The 21785-nt window shown below is 42.3% G+C and overlaps 1 protein-coding gene across 25 annotated transcripts in view; it reads right to left on the minus strand.

Moving 5' to 3' along the window:
* The window catches only part of SULF1 (sulfatase 1), a 181128-nt gene that overhangs the window by 82347 nt on the left and 76996 nt on the right, over nt 1–21785 (minus strand). For 22 of the 25 annotated variants that reach the window (XR_014843703.1, XM_085022147.1, XM_085022162.1 and 19 more), the window contains 2 exons: nt 5642–5714; nt 5112–5346 (listed from right to left, as the gene is read on the minus strand). Coding sequence is in view for 15 of the 25 variants with exons in the window: in XM_085022150.1 (XP_084878276.1) it covers nt 5112–5286 (175 nt within the window). In the remaining 10 variants the exon portion in view is untranslated. Of the gene's footprint in view, nt 1–5111; nt 5347–5641; nt 5715–7564; nt 7635–21785 lie in introns of those variants that run through there. The other 3 variants (XM_021089260.2, XM_085022155.1, XM_021089265.2) reach the window with 1 other exon arrangement.

Raw genomic sequence — 21785 nt, forward strand, 5'->3', positions numbered from 1 at the left:
GCTCTGATTAGACCCCTAGCCTGGGAACCTCCATGTGCCACGGGAGCGGCCTTGGAAAAGGCAAAAAGACAAAAAAAAAAAAAAAAAAAAAAAAAAAAGTGTAAACTTTCCAGTCATAAGCTTTGCCTTAAAACCTAAACTATTTACAGGTAGAGGCATAACCTGAACCACTTCCTAAGTTGTGGAAAATGTAAATCCAGACGTACAGGGGCCACTGGTTAAATTACTTAATCTTTTGACAAATTAAATTTTCTCCTGGGATAATGATCTTTGCACTATCCACCCAACTTGGGTGGGATGACGAGAAAATGCAATAATGAGAACAAGTGTTCTTTGGAAAAAGATAAAGTGTTATCTGCATGTAAGGTTCGAGCACTTTTATTAATAAATTCCTTACATGTCTTACTCCTTTCGCAAAGTACTAGTTTATTTTACTTGTTCCCAAAGCTGAGGGAGGGGCCCCCATTCCTACAGAGTAAGAGCTTTCCTTTCCAGCTTGACTTCATCAACTTGGATTATAATCCTTCTCAGCCTTTGTCTTTCCAGACAAAGAATTGTTTTATTCTTTCCCCAAAGGGAAAGTATTCTATTACGATTTTTGGAACTGTTTTTTCCTAAGCTTTCTTAAGTCTGTTATATTCTTCTGGAGGCACAGAAGCAGCCAAAAATGCCTGCAGTATTACAGGTGCAAAAGCTGTGCTTAGGCACAGATTTATTAAATATTTGGCAAACATAATTGTATATAAGTAAAAAACCAAACCAAAACAAAACCATATCAAACCCACAAGGAGCTACCATCTCACACTCATTAGGACGGGTATTATCATGAAAACAGCCGATAACAAATGTTGGCAAGGCTGTGGAGAAGCTGGAATGCCTGTGCACTGTCAGTGGAGTGTGTAATGTTGTAGTCGCTCTGGGAAGCACTACTGCAGTTCCTCGAAAAATTAAAAATAGAATGATCTAAAGATCCAACAACTCCACTTCTGGGTATATACCCCAAAGAATTGAAAGCGGAGTCTCAACAAGACAGTCTTTTTTTTTTTTTTTTTTTTTTTTTTTTTTTTTAAAAACAGCCACACCTTTGGTATATGGAAATTCCTAGACTAGTGGTTGAACTGGAGCTACAGCTGCTGGCTTGCACCACAGCCACAGCAACACAGCATCTGTAACCTACATTGCAGCTTTCAGCAACACTGGATCCTTAACCCACTAAGCAAGGCCAGGGACCAAACCCATATCCTCATGGATACTAGTCGGGTTCTTAACTTCCTGAGCCACAATGGGAACTCCCGCAAGGAGATATTTATATACCTATATTCATAGCAGCATTATCCACAATAACCAAAAAGCAGACGCCAAGGCTAATGTCTATCAACAGATGGATGGGTAAACATAGGGTGGATATACATATAATGGAATATTATTTAGCCTTCAAAAGGAAGGAATTCTGAGACATGCGCTAACAGAGATGAACACTGAGGAAGGACATTATGCTAGGTGAAATAAGCCAATCACAAAAAGACAAATACTGTGTGATTCCACTTATACAAAGTACTCAAAGTAGTTAAATTATAGAGACAGGATTTTTTTTTTTTTTTTGTCTTTTTGAGGGCTGCACACACGGCATATGAAGATTCCCAGGTTAGGGGTCTAACCAGAGCTGTAGCCACCGGCCTCACCAGAGCCACAGCAACATCAGATCCGAGCTGCATCTGTGACCTACACCACAGCTCAGGGCAACGCTGGATCCTTAACCCACTGAGCGAGGCCAGGGATCAAACCCGCAACCTCATGGTTCCTAGTCGGATTCATTTCTGCTGAGCCATGACGGGAACTCTGAGACAGAAATTTGAATGGTGGTTGCCAAGGGCTGGAAGTATGAAGAGTTGTTGTTGAATAGGTTGAGTTTTAATTTTGTAAGATGAAAAGAGTTTGTGATATTGGTTGTGCAATAAGGTGACTGTACTTAACACTATTGAAGTGAACACTTAAAAATGGTTAGGATGATTAAAAAAAAAAAAAGAAAAAGAAAAAGAAAAACACCAGGGAGTTCCCATCATGGCTCACTGGAAATGAATCTAAATAGTATCCATGAGGATGCAGGTTCAATCCCTAGCCTCGCTCCGCAGGTTAAGGATCCGGCATTGCCGTGAACTGTGGTGTAGGTCGCAGACCTGGCTTGGATCCTGCATTGCTATGGCTGTGGTGTAGGCTGGTGGATACAGCTCCAATTGGAACTCTAGCCTGGGAACCTCCATATGCCCTAAAAAGACAAAAAAAAATTTTGTCGAAGGATGGATTAATGGAAGGATCATGGTCAAATATGTAGCCGTGGAGATGAAGACCTACTTCAGGTCCTGGATGCAGCACTTCCTAGCACAGCCTACGTGACCTCTACGCCCCATTTATCCTAACCATATAAACTGAAGAGAGTAATAGTAACTTCTTAATAGAGTGATTGTGAAGATGAAACAAGTGAATGCTTAGTGTGCTATCTGGCTAGAAAATTAAGAAAGGAAGTAAAGCCAAATTTGCAGGAAAGAGCTAGGTTGATGGAACGTGGCCTATGATGCTTTACCATTATGTCCATGTGCTTCCAATGGAAGCCAGTATTAGTAACTGCTCAGTAAATGTTGACTGAATGAATGAATGAACTCTAAGATAAGGGTGAACTTTTGAATTCTGTTAAAATATATTTATCAAACAATTCGATCCCTGGCCTTGCTCAGTGCGTTAAGGATCCAGTGTCACCGTGAGCTGTGGTATAGGTCACAGACACAGCTCGGATCTGGCGTGGCTGTGGCTCTGGCGTAGATCAGCAGCAACAGCTCCAACTGGACCCCTAGCCTGGGAACCTCCATATGCCACAGGTGTGGCCCTAAAAAGACAAAAAAAAAATTTCCTTAATTTATTTTAAAGACAAAGAGCTAGATCATGATGGATACTTATTCATTTATGCGAATTGTGCTAACTTTTTTCAGGTCCTTGTGGGTCCACTGTGAGTTTATTTATTTATTTATTTATTTTTGTCTTTGTTTTTTTAGGGCCACACCTGAGGCATATGGAGGTTCCCAGGCTAGGGGTCTAATCGGAGCTACGGCCTACACCACAGCCACAACAATGTGGGATCTGAGCTGCATCTGTGACCTACACCACAGTTCACGGCAACGTGCCGGATCCTTAACCCACTGAGCGAGGCCAGGGATTGAACCTGAAACCTCATGTTTCCACTGTGCCATGAAGGGAACTCCCATTTTGAGTTTATTTAGTATTTTTTAGCACCTACTAGATTCCCAGCACAGTCCCAGGATCAGGATTGCACCTGAAAACAAAGTACTACCCTACCTTCTAGTTGTTGTCAGTCAGTGGAACAGACAGGTAAGGGAGCACATGGATTAAGGGTCTTGCCAGAGGCAGGTTCAAGGTGCTGGGTGCAAAGGAAAGTTGCACCCACCCTGCTGGGGGCGCAGGAAGGTTTTGGCGAATGAGGACCCCCTGCCCCAACAAGGGCAAGGTATCTGGACTGGGTCATGAAGAATCGGTAGGACTTCTTCAGGAGGAGAAAGAGGGTGGGGGAGCGATGCCACGTACGAAGGCATGAAATACAGGTGAGGGAGATGAGACCACTAGACACTTTCAGGGAAGTTAAGTTGCTTCCATGAAGCACAAAACAAAAGTGGGGGAAAGGAAAATAGCCCAACACAGAGACGCGAGGGCCTGCTGCTCAGAGCTCATTAACCTGCAGAGGAGAGAGGGGCTTAATTCTTTTGCTAAGGAAGACCACGGAGGGTTTTAAGCAGAGACCTGATCAGATACTTGCATGAAGGGAAGAACAGGCAGGAGGGCCAGGTAAGTCAGGTGACCAAACAGGGAAAAACCGGGAGATGAGAATGGCCTCAGAGAAAGGGATGGATATGAGACACGCTAAGGAAGGTGAGTTGAAATGTCTTCACGTTACTTGTTCTGTAGGTGAGTAAAAATGTTAAACCATCAGCCACACACGTACTTAAGTCAGACCTGCAAGACTTCTCATTTTGGAATGTTGCCTGAAAATCCATCATGAAGAGAAGGCAGACTGCAAATCCCCTTAAGCGATCCTTGCCTGGCTTCTAGCTGAACCCAAAGAACTTTGTTGGGATTTCCTGGTTTGGTTGCAAACTGGAAATCAAAGCTCCCTTCCCTGTGGATCAAGGCCCAACCTGGAGGCTTTTATCCTCAAGAACCCGAGCCAGAGGAGCTCTGCAAAGAAGCGCAAGGTGCCTCACCAGTATGAAGTCTAAAATATACTAGACAGTCAAAGTTGACTGTGACAAGTAAGACTAGCTGAGCGATTCCTGAAAACGAGGAATTGGGTCCAGGAATGGAAATGAGGGGTGGTGACAACTTATAAGGGCCAGCCTTTCATCTGTCCTAGGTACCCAGAAGAACCGGACACCAGCCTTACAGGCAGGACCATAGGGCTGGGCCATTAAAGAAGGTATGAACCACAATCAGAAGATAACAGAAGCTAGATTGAAAGAGAAGATGCGGAAGACTTTCTAAGCGCTCCGGGATTAACCCAGTGGGTGATTTCTTCAGAAAAGCATCATGTCTAAGGCGGTAGTAGGGAATCACGACTTCGCAGAATACTGTAACTTTCAATTCCCTGACAGTTGCGAATTGTGAAGGAATGATGCACCGTAATAACCATGGCCATCGAACGTTCTTTTTGGAACTATCTTTGCTCATATGCATTGCAGAGAATTACTAATCTCCTACACTTTGAAACTTTGTCCAAACATTTTAAAAAGTTTTTGAACAAGAGCTTCCAAGACTCATGATCCAATGCCTGAGGTCTATAGTTTCCTGTTTCCTCTTGCCCCACAGCCTCATCTTCTCCTATTTCTCACCCCAGACCGCTTCAAAAATTTAAGACCAGAAAAGTCAGATCGAAACACAAGCCAAACACCTTAGAAGCCACACAAGTGCATTTTACAAACTAGGGTGGCGGTTAAGGTACGACCATTCAGTGCCAAACCCCTGAATGTTCACTGACTGTTACAAATGAGGCAAAGCCAGCGCATCAGCTGAGCAGAAGAGACTGACAAGTGGAAGCCCCAGGGTCTCACCCAGCTCTACATCCTGATCATCGGTCAGCACAAGAATGATGTTGGGCCGGATGTTCTTCCGTTCCTGCTGCATCCGTCCTCGGAACCTCGGAGATCTGACGGTCGAAGAACAGAAGCTTCCCAGTAGTTCTGTGCCCAGGACGGCCAAGACCAGGGCACAGCAAGAGTACTTCATTCTGTTCGGTCCAACGTCACAAAACTATCAAAATGTCTGTCTCTCCTGGTTCCTGCAGGTCTGGGCAGTCGGAGAGAAAGAGAGAGGGAGAGACTAAAATGAAATCCAAACTCCAAACACAGTTGCAGAAAAAGGGCTCCAATGCAGTGAGACCTAAGCTGGCAGAAAAAGGGCTGCCCGTGAGTCAGAAGCGTTGGGTTGTGGCTTTTTTTTTTTTTTAAGCGCCTGATTATTTTGCAAATTCGCTTTTGTTCTTTATTCTCATTCCAACTTTTCCGATTTCAAAATTCGTTGCCAAAACAGAACTTCCAACACAGAGCTCGGATGTAAAAAGCTTTCTGACAAGAGCTCATACCTTGAATTAGGTATCCTGGTTGAATGATCGATTTCTGTACTCAGAGGTATTCAGGACATCTGCAGATGGGGTCCTGCAAGGGGGAGAAAAAAATACAAAGGTAATGTCATTCAAGGATTTTTGATATAGATTTTTGTTCTGATATAACTTCTTGAAACAGCATATATATATATAGTTTATATATAAATATATTAATATATATGTATAGATACACACACATATAATTTAAAGCTGAACTGCAAAAAGGAAAAACAGAAGGAAACAACATTCGGAACTGCTAATGAATGACTTGAATACTACACACATTTCAGAATCACAAATACAGTGATACGGGTATCATTCCTGCTCACACTTTAACAGTACTTTAAAGATCCCCAAGAAAAGAATGATTGATCAGGATGAGCCTGCAGTGCCTGCAAAAGCACAGGGCAGTGGACGGTTTGCATCTGGGGAGCAGCTGGCGCTTGGGGCACGTGGGGGGGAGCGTTAACTCACCTGTGGCTGATATTGAGTACTAATCAAGCCGAATGAAATGCAAAGCTGTCATGTGTCATCTGCCTGATGTCACTCCCTACCCAGAAGAGTTCTTTCTGCTGACAAAGACTTCAGAGTAAGTGACTCTGAGGACAACCCTTCCCAGCCTCCAAAAAGCTCCTCACTGTCCTCCATCAATCACCAGGGGAAGGGGTGCCTTTTCCGGTCGGGGCTGGTCCCTGGCTCCAGCCTGTGTTCCCAGAGCGTCGGCGCCTAAGGGGACAGAGCCCTCCGCCGACTGTCAGCACCAGCCTCACTGCTGCCCAGACCCAGTGCAGCGCCGCCAGCACTGAGGTTTGGCTTTGCTGCAGCGGATCTCGACCTGCAAAGCAAAATGACTGATTGATCGGCTCTGAGGCTGGAGGTGAGAAGCGACTCTTCCACCCTAAAAGAGTAAAATCTGGAGGGGGGAGCTCCAAAATCGTTGCAGGAGGAGACTTTTGAAAGGGTTGGGAAAATACCCCTTTCACTTTAGAACACTAACCTGCTGAAAGCTTTTCTCTTGGACTTCTGAAAGATAGCAAAGGGCTCATTTAAAAAAAAAAAAATCTTTCTCATGCATGTTAGGACGGAGGATCTGTATGAGAATTTTGGATGCCCTAAAATTAATTAGATAGCAGCCCGCTCCAGCAGGCACTCTGTCCTCACACACCTGAGGGTCTGTATTTTGATCCTCAACAGTAAACTGGCATCAGACAAATAAGCATCATGAATTAAGTGTGAGGGCTGCAAAGCAGAAGGGAGGGGACCCTGCCTTCAGTTCTGCAGGGAGAGTGAAAGAAGAAAGAAAGATGCTATACGGTTTGCCCCTGCCACACACATGACAGTGTTTTAGACACACACCCACACACACTCACCCACCCACCTATTATTTTAAACTTTATGAGCTGTTTTGTAAACAGTTCTAATGCTTTTCACTCTCCAGCCTGTAATTATTCTTCGAGAGGGGAGGGGGAGAGAGAGGAGGAGGGAGGGGGAGAGAGGAAGAGAGAGAGGAGACTCAACAAGAACTAGGTTTTCACACAAAAATCCAGTGTCTGCAGCAAGGAAGCTCTGACCACATTATCTGCAGAGCAAGAAGTCAGCCTCCTCTGATTGATCCTGTGGCTTGGTGTGTGGGTTTTTTGGGGGTTTTTTTGGTAATAACTTGGGGTTATTTCACTGACTGCCTTGCATACTGAACAGTGAAAGCCCACAATTGTTCTGCACTGACTGGTTTCTGGGCATTTGTTTTAAATCATGAGAAAACTGATATGAACCCGAAAGGACAGGAAAGTGAAAGAAATGAGCGAAACACTGGCTTTTTCCCATAGAGCATGCATCAGCCGAAAGAGTTAAATGAGAGATTTCTCAGAGGATTGGTTCTCGAAGTAGCAAAACTTTGCCCACCTCTCAAAGCCGGCGAAGGTGTGTGAAGAGACAGCAGCGTTTCTTGCATCTGATATGGCTTAAACCAACCTCTGCTGACAAGGGTGACCCAGAAAATACAGACTCAAGAGTATGGGGGAGGGGGGAACAGCGGCACTTGGTTTAAATAATCAGTCACAACATTAAACTGAAAATTCTTGACAATTAAGACGTTGATAACATTCCCTGGAACCCAATCAATGTTCCAGGTTATTCTTTTCTTTATCTTATTTACTTTACTTCTTCCTTTAGGAAAAAGAAAATGAACCTTAATGGCACCTTATATAAACTACATTGAAAATCATTTCCGCATAAGAGAACGGGAGTGGAAAGGTGGCACATTTTATATAAAGTGGCTTTCTTTCTGGAGTGTTCGGTGCAGAAGAGATCGACTTTTTTTTTTTGGCCACAGTTTATTATTGATTCAGAGGGTTCATATGTAAAAGCTGAGAAATTGAGTGGTAAAGAAAATGAAACATTCAGACAGGTCTGGCCAGCAGGAGAGCTCCCACTTCTAGTCCACCTCCCCTCACTAAAACACACAAAACACACGACTCTGAAGAAAAGTGCACACAGACAATTCTTTATTCAAAAATGACCTTTTAGAACCTGTCATCCTCTCACTGCTTGGTTTCCAGCTCCAGAAGGAAAAGAAGTAAAGAAGAAGGAAAAAACAAAAAAACAAAAAAAACCCTGACAGACAAAATGCAGACCTTGACAAAGACGACAAGGATGCCATGTTTGAATTGGATACTTCGTGGCGGACGACAAGTGTCCTTAGAGACTAACAATTTGTCTTGAGAAATCGTTGCAAATGGGAGAAATGTCAAAAGAGGTTTTTCTCACACATGGAAAGTGAGCTTGAGGAACGATGCTGTATTCACGAATCAGCACCAGAACACAAGCCGCCTTTTCTTCAAGCCCTAAAATGAAAACGCCAATTGTAGCTACAGCCAATTGGTGTGGCAAGTTTACAGCACTTTGTTCGGGGCAGTCCAGCCAACTATAAATGTGACATTAAAAGTTTCAAGTCACATATAAAAGAAAGAAAAGACCGGGAAGACTTCAAGCCAACTGGACAGAAAGTCTAGTTCACATATGCTTGTCTAGCAAAACCCCACACTAAATCAAAGCCCTCATTGCCCCGGTACGTTTAAGGGGTGTCTGTCTTCATCACGACCCTTCCCCCTTGTCTGGGCAGCTGGTGCCGAGGTAAAGGGGATGCCGGTGATAGGCTTGTCCACCGCGGTGGCTGTCAAGCTGTACTCTGGGAGGACCCTGAGATCCTTGTGGGCAGAGCCTACAAGGCCAGAACTATTTTGATAAGAACACACATCACTGCCTGTTTTCACTTTGTTGACATGTGTACTCATGGTGTAAGAGCAATGATGGATAAAACTGCTTTTGTATGAATCAAGGGGGTATCACATACAGTTTTTTAAAAAGCTAGTTTCACTGCAGATGAGGCAGTAAAATGGTTAATTTGATTAACCTGTGACACTGGATACACAGCTTCTCTTTAAAATTTTCTGTTTCATGAGAGGAGAGACATAACATTTTGCTGCCTATGGAGGCGAGGTTGATGTTTGTCGGGGAAAGGCACGGTGAGTGAGTTGCAAAGTGAACTAGACACATTTTATTTTGCAAACCAAATTCCCCAGCCAGGGATTGAACCCGCGCCACAGCAGTAACAACACCGGACCCTTAACTGTAAGGCTATCAGAGAACTCCTGGACACATCTTTTTTTTTTTTTTCCCCCTTCTGTTTTAACTTGAAAACTATTTTTGAAAGAATTATTTATTTTGAAAGAATTATTTGGACAGATTTTTGGCAGATATTTTCTCAAGTCATAACTGACACGAGACTATCATTGCAAGGAAAATGGTATTTGTTGCTAATGATAGAAACCATAGATTTCAAGGAGTTCCCATTGTGGTGCAGAGGAAACAAATCCCACTAGTATTCATGAGGATGTGAGTTCGATCCCTGGCCCTAATCAGTGGGTTAAGGATCTGGCATTGCCGTGAGTTGTGGTATAGGTTGCAGATACGGCTCAGATCCTGAGTTGCTGTGGCTGTGGCTTTGGCATGTAGGCCAGCAGCTGCAGCTCTGATTCGACCGCTAGCCAGGGAACTTCCACATGCCACAGGTGCGGCTCTAAAAAGCAAAAAAAAAAAAAAAAAAAAAAAAAAAAAAAAAAAAAAGAAGAAAGAAAGAAAGAAAAATCTAGCTTTCAATTCAAAAGCAGAATTGCAGAATTTTGGGAAAATGCATCTGCTACTGTGAGCTTAGTAGCTTCCCAACGTATAAACTCTTCCTGTGACACTGATATTGATACTAATGAATATTATTTCTTGATATTGTAAAGTGAAATGTGTCAACGTTTAGCCTATTGCCATAATTCGATGAACCAATATTTCCCAAATGACCAAATACAATGCTACGAAATCATGCATGAGTTAAAAAATCAATTAAAATGCAAGATGACCACTGAATTTTAACATAACAGACTATTAAAAGCTCACCGACGTGGTTTCAGCTCACCCTTAGAAATCACCACTTGTCAAGTTTGGGGATAGTATCAAAGTAGTTCTACAAGTACTTGGAAGAGCTCTTGAAATACTTCTCCTTTTCCAACTATTTATCCATATGAGGCTGAATTTTATTCCTATCCCTCAACCAACACAATATATTTCAACAGATTGAATGCAGATGAAGATATAAGCATTCAGTCCTCTTCTACTCAGATAAATATTAGATTTGCAAAAATGCAAAACAATGCCACTTTAGTCACCAACATTTTTTTGGTTTGGAAAATACAGTTATTTTTCGTAATATATCTCTTAACATACAAAAGATTTATTTTTTAATTTTTTTTTCTTTTTTTAAGGTCCACAACTGTGGTGTATGGAAGTTCCCGGGCTAGAGGTCAAATCAGAGCCATAGCTACACCACAGCAATGCAGGATCCAAGCTGCATCTGGGACCTACATTGCAGTTCACAGCAATGCTGGATCCTTAACCCACTGAGCAAGGCCAGTGATTGAACCTACATCCCCATGGACACTATGTCGGGTTCTTAACCCACTGAGCCACAGTGGGAATTCTCTATTTTTTAATTGATATTTTAAAAATTTCTCAGTTTGAATTTCTGAGTATCAATAGCTACAATCCCCATAAACACAAGCTTAATAACATAAAGGCATAAAAACACAATTTCAATAGTATAAAGGGATCCCGAGTCCAAAGGGTTTGAGAGTTACTGAACTATAGTTTACCTGGTTCCATAGTCAAGCCTGGCCTTTCACTTCTACGGCTATAGACTTGGCCCTGGTCACTAACTTAATTCACTTTTCCCCCCTTAAAGCCTTGAAATTGCCCTAAGTTCTAAAAGCCTGGCATCATATAGGAGTTGTTGTGTGATAGCTTTTTCTGTGTGTGTGTGTGTGTGTGTGCGCGCGCGCCTTTAACCTAAGGATAACGCAGAATTTTATGAATGAATGACTACACATCTGAAGTATGTGCAAAACAGGATCAGAACAACACACTCAGCACAGAGATCAATTTCTCAGGTCGGGCAAAGGAATTTTTTCTCGTACAAAGCCATGCCACTCCAGAGTGAAGACAGAGAGGAAAAAAAGGGACACCATAACCAATTGCAGTCGCAGGAAGATTAGGCCAGCAGCAAGCAGTGACTCTATGCTGAATTTAGCCAGAACACACTTACTTTATCATCAGAGTGGGGGCAAAATCGGATTATAACTAGCGAGAAGGTGGTGTCCACCCCCCTACCCACAACCTCCTTCCCCCCACCCCCGTACCAATCTACATGGTTCTCACATTCCCTAGGGTCAGTTTACATGGCCCTTTTCCTTTAATTTTGACTTTCAAGTTGCCCATACATCACTTTTTTTCTTTAGAGGAAGCCTTCAGGATGTGCTGGCTTCTTTAAGATATATGTGAAACCATGAAGGAGCTAATTTCTTCTTTAAAACCCCCCCAGTTGGCAAAGTTCATCTACTGTAATCCCCAGAAAGCCTGTTTCCCCATCTAATTTATTACAACTCCAAGCAAAGAAGATAGACAGCAGTCTCCTTCTGGTGCAGTTACATTTTTATTTTCCTCTAATAATAAATCTCTTCCAGCCACCAATGACAGCTGAAAAGTGTGTGTCTCTGACCTGCAGCACCTTTGGGGAACTCCTTGGCTAAATGTGAGACCCTCCTTCAACAGTGTTTGTTTTTCTTCCCTTTCTGCTTTTTCTCCCACCAACACTGTGCATCTTGACATTGGAAAGAACCTTGAAAAGTCATCTATTCACAAAATTGTTAGTGTTGTTTATCCCTCGGGTATGGTGAGGGAGAGCAACAAATTATGTTTTAAATGCATTTATGTCTAAGTTGGATTTTTCCCCCCATGATCTACTGCAAGATCTAAATAGAACTAAGTGAAATTTTTTTCTAGGCTTTCCCTCTAACTTCTCATGCAGGAAGAGAACAGAAAGAGTTAAACAGTCATAAGAATGAAATGAGAGGTTACAGTGTACTTTTGAGTTACCCCGCCAAGATAGGAACCAAAACCCATATAAAACTGAGCTTACCAAGGCACTTCAGCAAACGCAAAAAAGTCCAAGACTAAGATTCGTCCAGCTTCTTTTCAAAGAGAAATTAGCAAAGCAGAGAAAAAGGAAATGACCTAAAATGATGGGGAAAAAAACCAAAACAAAACCCAGGAGGACATGATATTCCAGAAGCAGATGCTACAAAGTGTCCAAACGGTCTGATAATGGTCACGAGTTCCAGTGATAGCAAAGAGATCTGAGAGAAGGAGAACAAAAAGACTGTTGGACTTCCAAAGGGGGGAAGCATTGGAAACTTCCGTTCAAATGGGTCAGTGAAAGGATAGCATATGAATAAAAATAACTACAAATGCAGTCTTAATGCATCTTAGCTTGGTCTTAAAGTATACTTTTATTATATTTGCCTTTGGTTTTAAATATTTATAGCTCGTCTCTGTTGAAGTATCTTGAAGTATTGCATAAATCAGTGGGAATAGTTTGCTGCAATAACAGTAACAGAAAACCCCCCAAATATCAATGCTTAACCCATCCTACAAGTCATCCTACACAGAGTGACAAGGAGCTATGCTCTGCTGGGTCGTCCATGGACGCAGGCTGATGGGGCACTCTTGTTTGGTTGCTGCAACAGCTGGCCCAGGAAGCAGAGGAAGAAAAAACAAAACAAAACCAAAAAACTGGAGAATCTTGCAGGAGAGCTTCCCCTGGCTTGAACCCGGAAGTGACTCAGACCACTTCTAATATTTCATTGGCTGTCACTAGTCACATGGCCCCAACCCACTGCAAGCGGCTGGAAATTGACAGCGCAGCTAATGTGTTTGCTGAGCACTCTTGTCTACCACAAGCATCAGGTTTCATCAGTGCCTTATGTGTTTATCTTTTTTTCTTGCAAGATACACACACAGTTGTGCATGTGCAGGCACTCACATACGCGTATTTTAGGTATGTATATAAGTATATTCACTCAGGCAGACACATATTTCAAGTAATGAAGAAACATAGTCTTCTTTGCAGCTTGAAGTTCTACCATTTTTAGTGCTAAAAATGTACATTTTAATAAGTTTGGGAATTTCTTGGACATGTTTCATTTTAGTTTGTTCCCCTGATGTACATAATCTGGCAAAATAGGAATTTATTTTAAAGCTCCACAATTCTTGTGATACATTTAAGTTGAAGAAAATATTGTTAAAAAACAATTAGGTGCCACATTTTTATTTCAAGAGCGTTTCAAAAATATGTTCCTGTAGTTAACATCTATGTGAGGAAAGAGGAACACTCGACTTTAAAAATTAAGCTACAGGCAAGAGAGTTTCCACTGCGCTACTTTCTATGCCATAAAGCTCACTACTGATATAACACTCTTCAATGCCTTCTAAGGGTTTAAATACAGCAGAGTGGAGACACAGATTCCTTCTGAGGGACCTTGCTCAGCAGTAACGAACCTGACTGGTATCCATGAGGACGCGGGTTTGATCCCTGGCCTCTTTCAGTGGGTTAAGGATCCGGCATCACTGTGAGCTGTGGGGTAGGTCACGGATAGGCTTGGATCTCGAGTTGCTGTGGGTGTGGTGTGGGCTGGCAGCTGCAGCTCCAATTTGACCCCTAGCCTAGGAACTTTCATATGCCGCAGGTACGGCCCTAAAAAAAAAGCTTAGCTGAAGGAGTTCCCTGGTAGCTAAGGTTAAGGATCCAGTGTTGTCACAGCTATGGCTCAGGTCACTGCTGTGGCATGGGTTCCATCCCTGGCCTGGGAACTTCTGCATGTTGCTAGCATACCCAATAAAAGAAAGAAAGAAAAAAAAAAAACCCTTAAAAAAAAAAAAGAGGTCAGGAGACACAGTATGAAAAATGAGTACACATTTCAAAAGACAAGAAATTCTAGTTCTCAGCTCAAGATCTAGGGGCAAATTATGAACAACAGCTCTGATTTTTTTTCCCCCTTCCAAAATGTATACTTACAAGAGAAACTTTAAAAAAAAATCACATGTTTAAATCAACATCTTTGCTCAGAGACCCATTTTCAAGGAAATGCTAACATTCAGATTAGGTCATGTATTGACATTTCAAAAATACTTCCTTCACAAGTTGTACTGGGATATGCTGGTTTGGGATTTTTTGGTTAAATATATCATTCCAAGACTTTCAATGACAATCATCTTCCACATGTGCTTTCTACGCACCTAAATCCCTAAACTGTCACCAGATTGTCATCTTTCCTTTAGCTGTCTACTTATCTCCCAGGGCCAAATAAGCAGAGCTGTACATTTATCAAGTCAAAAAAGCAACTCTACTTAAATTTCAAGTGAAATTCAGGCCATTGATCATGGAAAATATCACTACCGTGGAACAAACTAAGTAACTAGCAAGGGTCTTTAAGAGAATGAATGTATTCATTGTAGCCACAAAGCACAAATAAAGCATACAGCAAGGATAAACTGTCTACCCATATTTATTGACATCCATCTGATTTATGGCATTCTTGTCCAATCAAATTCATTGACCTACCCCCAAATAAGTACTAGGACACAGCGATATTCATCAAAGGCTTCAGATGAATTAGCACCTGAAGAGACCCAGTAGGAGATTTTCAAAACCATAAATTCACCGACACTGATTTGAACGATGGTACTTGTATTGAAGGCCTGTAGTAACTTGAAACTTAAAATACGACTTCTGTCTTAATTTTTTTTTTGTCCAGATAGATGCTGGGTAATATTTTGGCTACCAAAAACTCACCTTTCACTCTCTTGTTACAAAAGAGTGAACTTTATGAAGTTTTAAGCAGAAGAATTTATAAGATGAAACATTTAAGAGCTGTATTATCACCCTAAACAATTGTCTGTCATATTTGTAAAATAATCTTCCTGAAAAGGCTCAGAATATGATCTACATATAGGGACATTTGGGGTAAATGTATGTTTACTGTCACTAAAGTATCTTTATAAATAGATGTTTACAGCTAGTTGAGTCCTTAAAGCTCATCTATGCTTCTATACTACAAACACCCAATGGTGTTCCCATTCAGAATTTATTTTCTCACTAACTATTCTAGCTTGTTTTAAATTTTCATTTCTCAGCGCACACACCAGCACTTGTCACACAAAGGAGCTGATATAATTAAACCAGATGATGTGCCCCACAAGTAAAACGAGCCATTCATGAAAGCTGGTCACCAGAGGCCATTTCAAACAATGCATATTTCAAAGTAATCTCAAGTAATCCCTTCTCTCCACAGATTTGGTTTCCATGAAGTCTTAAGCACATGTGTGCTGCAAAAAGGAGGCTTATTAAAACCTGATGTGATATTAGAGATTATAATGCAACTTGGTTGGGCTCATTTTAATATCTAAGTCTTCAGAAAGAAAAGCAGTTTTTGATTATATTTGTAAGCTTCCTAAAATATTATGCGTACAAAGGTACATAATGTTTACTTATTAATTAAGGAAAAATAAAGAATGCTCCCCTGTTATCTGAACTGAGCTTGTATATAAAATTTGCATATACAAGTGGAGGAGAAACTAAAACAGTTTTCACTGATGGACAGATTAGCAAAGCGCAGCCTGGATTTATAACTATAAAAAGTGATGAGTCTGGATTGTTTAGAAAATTCCTTGTAAAGTTTTGAATATCTAGGACATCATTCTTTTGGCTTGTTATGGTGAAACATTATCAAAATGTGTCATACAACAGCATGACAGCTTCAAAATATTAGTTGTCATCATTAGCAGAACTGGATTCTTAACAGTTATTGGGTAAGTCTGGCTGTCAATGAAGTTTACCAAGACCTCTGGTCCTGGTGGATCTCTGCAGGTTTTGTTTATTTGCTTGTTTGCTTTTCTTGACCCTTTTTCTATTTCCTGATTGACTTTAGTTTCAATCATGGATGAACATACAAAGGATTAGATTTGAGATGCTTCTGGTCCCTCCATTTTAGGATCTCCCACATACACCCTCAAAACGCAAACAAAAGGAAACTGGTACATGGTCATGAACAGGTTTGCAAAATTAGCAAACAGCAACCCCCTGATGCAGATCTGCTGTACTTCTTTGGAACACTATTTCACAGGCCAGATCACATATGAGAAAGGAGACAGGCAACTTCTACTCTAGAGAGATAGAATAGAGGAAAGCACTCTTCAAAATACATTATAGCATCTCTGAGTTTGAAGGTGTAGTCCAGTCAATGTTTATATCCCCCCCCCACCATTCATATGTTGAAACCCTAACCCCCCAGTGTGACAGTATTAGGAGGTGGGGTCTTTGAGGACAGTGATGAGATCATGGGGGTGGAATCCTCATGAACAGGATTAGTGCCCTCGTAGAAGGGAATGCAGAGAGCTCTGCTGGCTACGTTTCTATAGAGAAAATGATCATCTATGAAGCAGGAGGACATGGGCTCTCACCAGACAAAGTCCGTCAGCACCTTGATCTTGGACGTCCAGCTTCCAGAACCATGAGAACTGAATGTTTGTTATTTAAGCCACCCAGACTGTGGTATTTTTGTTATAGCAGCCCAAACTGACTAAGACAAGGGATTATCAAGTTCACCTGGAATAATTTTTTTTTAGGGCCACACCCACGGCTTATGGAAGTTTCCAAGGTAGGGGTCAAATTGGAGCTACAGCTGCCAGCCTACACCACAGCCACAGCAATGTGGGATCCAAGTTGCATCTGCAACCTACACCACAGCTCATGGCAATGCGGGATCCTTAACCCACTAAATGGGACCAGGGATTGAGTCCATATCCTCATGGATACTAGTTGGGTTGGTAACTGCTGAGCCACAATCAGAACTCCCTCACTTACATTAACCTTTAAGTAATAAATAAAACATCTCTAGACCACCAAAGAAAAACGCCCCTGTCTAGGTAACATGGAACTCATTAGGCTACCTGTTTTGTTTTGGGGAGCATTTAAGTTTAAAAAAATTTTCCATTTTACTGAACAAAAATCTGCCCTCCTCTCTTCTAGATTGTTTAGTCATGATTTATTCTACTGAGCCACACAAAATAATTTTACATTCCTCTCTATAACAAATGCTTTAAATATTCGAAGATTGTTTCCATCTAACTCCTGAATCTTTTTTAAAAACACACCTATGTGGTAAATTATGTGAGGGGAAGGGGTTATTTTGAATTGGGCCATTGGCTGGTGAAGGATTGGATCAATAAATCCTAGAAATCTGTAGTTAAACAGACAGGAAGCCAGCATCCTTAATGCCCATCTGGCTCAAAGGAATTCTGACTTCTAGATTACTAATCATTGCTTTCCAAATCCACTAAGAAAAATTTCTTTTTGTACCACACTTTTGTGTTTGGATTAAATTCAACTCAGAAATCTTCCAACACTTGCATAAGTAACTTTTTTTTTTCCCTTTTTAGCGGTGCACCCTTGGCATATGGAAATTCCTAGGCTAGGGGTTGAATCGGAACTGCAGCTGCCAGCCTACACCACAGTCGCAGCAACGAGGGATCCAAGCTATGTCTGCAACCTACACCACAGCTCATGGCAAGGCCGGATCCTTAACCCACGGAGCGAGGCCAGGGATCAGACCCAAATCTTCATAACCCATTGAGCAGCAGCTGGAACTCTAGTGACTTGTTCATCAGTCTCATTAGAGAATAAAGCCAGACAGGAAAGATGAAGATCCAGGCAAGGGTCATAATCCAAGTACCAGATATTTTTCATTCCTTTACAATTTAGTCATTGATTTCTCTCTAGATTTTGAGGAAGTTTTCTTCCTAAGAAGAAACATCTTCTTTATCATACTCGGCTCCTAGCTTTAGAACACTGGATACTTTAAAAAAGAGCCACGCAGAAGAACAACCCTTTACTATTAAACAAGACCGCCAGCTCAAGTACTTAAATCACAAGGCAGAACAGGGTTTCATCGCAATCATTGGAGGGCTTGATAATCACTCCAGAGTTCCTGATTCAGGGGTCCTTTACCACTTCCCTTTCCCTTGGCTCTTCTGGGTCTCCAGCCTGCCACAGCTTCCAACATATAGACCAGCCTTTACCTTTCATCAAGAAGTAACACTTTTCACTAACATCTGTGGAGCACATACCAGGTACCAAACTTGTCACCAGCTCCCTTTATCCCCACCACCTACCTGTGAAGCAGGCACTACTATTACCATTTTTTCTTTTTTTTTAAATGAGGAAACTGAGATTCAGAGAGGTTAAGAAATCTGTCCAAGGTGACACAGCAAGGGGCAAAACTAGGGCTACCTCATGCAAGAAACGTTAACTGTTCTATTTTTCTGTGTTTTCGTCTTCTTTTTTTTTTTTTTTTTTTTGTCCTTTTGCCTATGGAGGTTCCCAGGCTAGGGGTCTAATTGGAGCTGTAGCCACAGGCCTACGCCAGAGCCACAGCAACGCAGGATCCGAGCTGCGTCTGCGACCTACACCACAGCTCATGGCAACACCGGATCATTAACCCACTGAGCAAGGGCAGGGATTGAACCCACAACCTCATGGTTCCTAGTCGGATTTGTTAACCACTGCACCACGACGGGAACTCCCTGTGTTTTCTTCTGAAGTGCATTTTCCCTTGAAGAGATCTTGCAGGCCTGATGAATTTTGAACGAAGCAAATTAATGGGGAGACACTTGGGACAAAAATGGGTGTCAGGTGTGGCTGAGGTTTCCAGGCAGCTGTCACTGCGCCTTCTAGCATCTCCCCCAGGAGCACACAATGGGGCATCGGTATTGCAGCCACACACCCTATACAGGCCCCCTTTCACCTTCCAAACAGAAGGGGACCCCTCAGCGCTCAGTAAAACAAAGAGTCGTTGCTGGGCGAGAGAGTGGACTGGCGTGGCTGAACATGAATATTCAAGACCACGAGTCAGAGCTCCGTGAATTAGGGGGTCTCCTCTATTTGTATATAGCATTGTGTGGTCGCGAGACGACGCGCAGTGATTAATTAATCCTGGGTGCCAAGGCAGAAGGTGAAATAATGTGTGCGTAGTCACGAAGTTGGTCATTCTCAGGCTCCCAGTTAGTGCTGGAGGGCTTGGTTTTGCAGAGATGGAAAGATTGGACTTGACTTTCTGCTTTGTGCCTGTGATCCCCATGATCCACACCCCCCACCCCTGAAATTTTCTCAAAGAAGGGCAGGTGGCTGCCAGCTGTCCTTAACCCACACCCTCACGACATCATCCTCAATATCACCAGTCCTTGGAGACACCATCCACTGAGACCCCCCACCCCCAGGAGGCCCTGGTTCCCGGCCCTAAGGAGGCACACCCACGGGAGCCCTCCCCAACTTGCTGGGTGGAGGAAGGACAATCTGGTTCATATATGGCATGTGGCTGCTGCTGGCTGTTTTTCCACTAGTGCAGTTTTAGAGGCTATTCACAGTAATACCTCAATTATTTATCACATTGGGGGAAGGGTCTCTCAATATGTGAACTTCCATATCTTATTTTAATTATTAAAAGAACTTTAAACAAACAAACAAACAGGAACCATTTTAAAAGCACACTGAATTTGCATTAAAAACTTCCAAAGCTCGGAGGCTTAAAACTAAAACAGAAGGGTTATGTCTCCTTGGGTTCCGTGGAGGCTGCAAGGGTGGTGGCTTGGCTCTGCTCCTGGCAGTGGCTCTCCAAGCTAACCCACTCCGAGCCTTAGGCTGAGGCAGCAGCCCCCATGTGAGACATGCCATTGTCATGACAGACACTGGGCACAGGAGAGCTGGTGGAAACCTGAGATGCCACTCAAACCATCTGGACATGGCATCTGGTGCACCTGCTAGCCTTCCATTTGCCAAAGCAATACATGTGGTGGAGCCCAGGTTGGGTGGGGATATGTTCTGCTCCCTGGGAGGCTCTAAAAGTCCCAAGCACTGGGTGGGGACATGAAACTCTGGTCACTTCTCTGGCGGGGGAAATGGCAGCAGTAACTGGGATATGATTTAATCTACCACATGCACTTTCAAAAATTAAGCATGCATTTCCTCATCTTCAAAGAATACTGGGAATGATGTCACTGCTTTGTTTTGTTTTATGGCTCTGGGTCATCGTTGTTAACATGGTTATTGCCTTTAGCTATAACTCAGGCTTTTCCTGTGGGATATGGAAATGTGGAACGCAGTCTGTCCAACATGTAAATGCTGCGCAACCAATACTATTTGGAATTCCTTCTGAACGAATGCCTTTCATGGTGCTGTTTTCACCCCCTTTGCTATCCATTATCACTTCATGTTATTGGAAGGGTATTTACCTCTCACAAGTCTCTGCTAGTGCACTGAGGTGATACCAAAAGAGTTGGTTTACTAGATCTGTGTTTAAAATGAGAGTGAAGACATGAGGGTTTCTTTCAAGAGCAGTATGTGGGTTTGGTGCATGGACTCTGGGACAGATGTTTGGGTGTGGGCGCTTGATGGGGTTATTAGAGTCCTTCTGGTTCTTGACTCAGTCTGGTGAGTTGATGGTGTCAGATAAGTGAAGTCAGGGAAGACTGGCTTTGGAGTTAAATTCCACTGGAGCACCTCTGCTTTGCCATTTTCTATATTTATTTCCTAGACAGTTGACTAAGACCTAAAACTCGCTGTCATTTCTTGCTCAATTCTAGACTTTAACGACCACCCACATATAATTCAGCAATCTCATAGAGCACCTGGGTAAAACACACTATTAGGCATGATGGGAGATAATGGGTGAATGGGAAAGAAGCCCTGCTTTCAAATGGATAGTTACATCCAACGCTAAGAATCATACAGATCCAGAGTGTGTTGGCAACTGCCCTCTTTCTAAAGGTTGGACCGGCAGCACACTTTGAAAGGCACCAGCACAGATCCAGAAAACTCTAATTTACATGCATCCCAATGTTACATGCATCCCAATGTTCACAGCATGATTTATAATAGCCAAAACATGGAAGCAATGGAATGAATAGACAGAGGAATGAATAAAGAAGATGTGGTGCGTATATACACAATGGAATATTACTCAGTTGTACGAAGAATGAAATAATGCCATTTGCAGCAACACGGCTGGACCTAGAGACTGTCATACTAAGTGAAGTCAGACAGAGAAAGGTAAATGTCATATGATATCACTTATGTGGAATCTAGACAAATGATACAAATGAACTTATTTACAAAACAGAAACAGACCCACAGACTTAGAAATCAAACTTTTTCTTTTTCGAGCCACACAGGTGGCATATGGAAGTTCCCAGGCTAGGGGTTGCAGGGTGCTACCTATACAACCAGCTGCCAGCCTGCACCACAGCCACAACAATGCCAGATCCAAACTGTGTCTGTGACCTACACCACAGCTCCTAGCAACGCCGGATTCCCAACCCACTGAGCGAGGCTGGGGATTGAACCCAAATCCTCACGGATACTCATCGGATTTGTTTCCGCTGTGCCACAATGGGAATTCCCAGAAATCAAACTTATGGTTTCTAAAGGGCAAAGGCAGGGGGAAAGATAAATTGGGAATTTGGGATTAATAGATACCACTATATAAAAACTACAGAAACAACAAAAACCTACTATATAGCACAGGAAACAGTATTCAATAGCTTGTAATAACCTATAATGGAAAAGAATCTGAAAAAGAGTATATATGTAACTGTTGTATACTTAAAAGGTTGTAAATCAACTATACTTGAA

This window comes from Sus scrofa, chromosome 4 (assembly GCF_054392235.1).
Source record: "Sus scrofa isolate SSC_HxYL_T2T_F1_AM1 chromosome 4, Sscrofa_HxYL_maternal_Yorkshire_Landrace_v2.0, whole genome shotgun sequence".
Classification (NCBI taxonomy): domain Eukaryota; kingdom Metazoa; phylum Chordata; class Mammalia; order Artiodactyla; family Suidae; genus Sus; species Sus scrofa.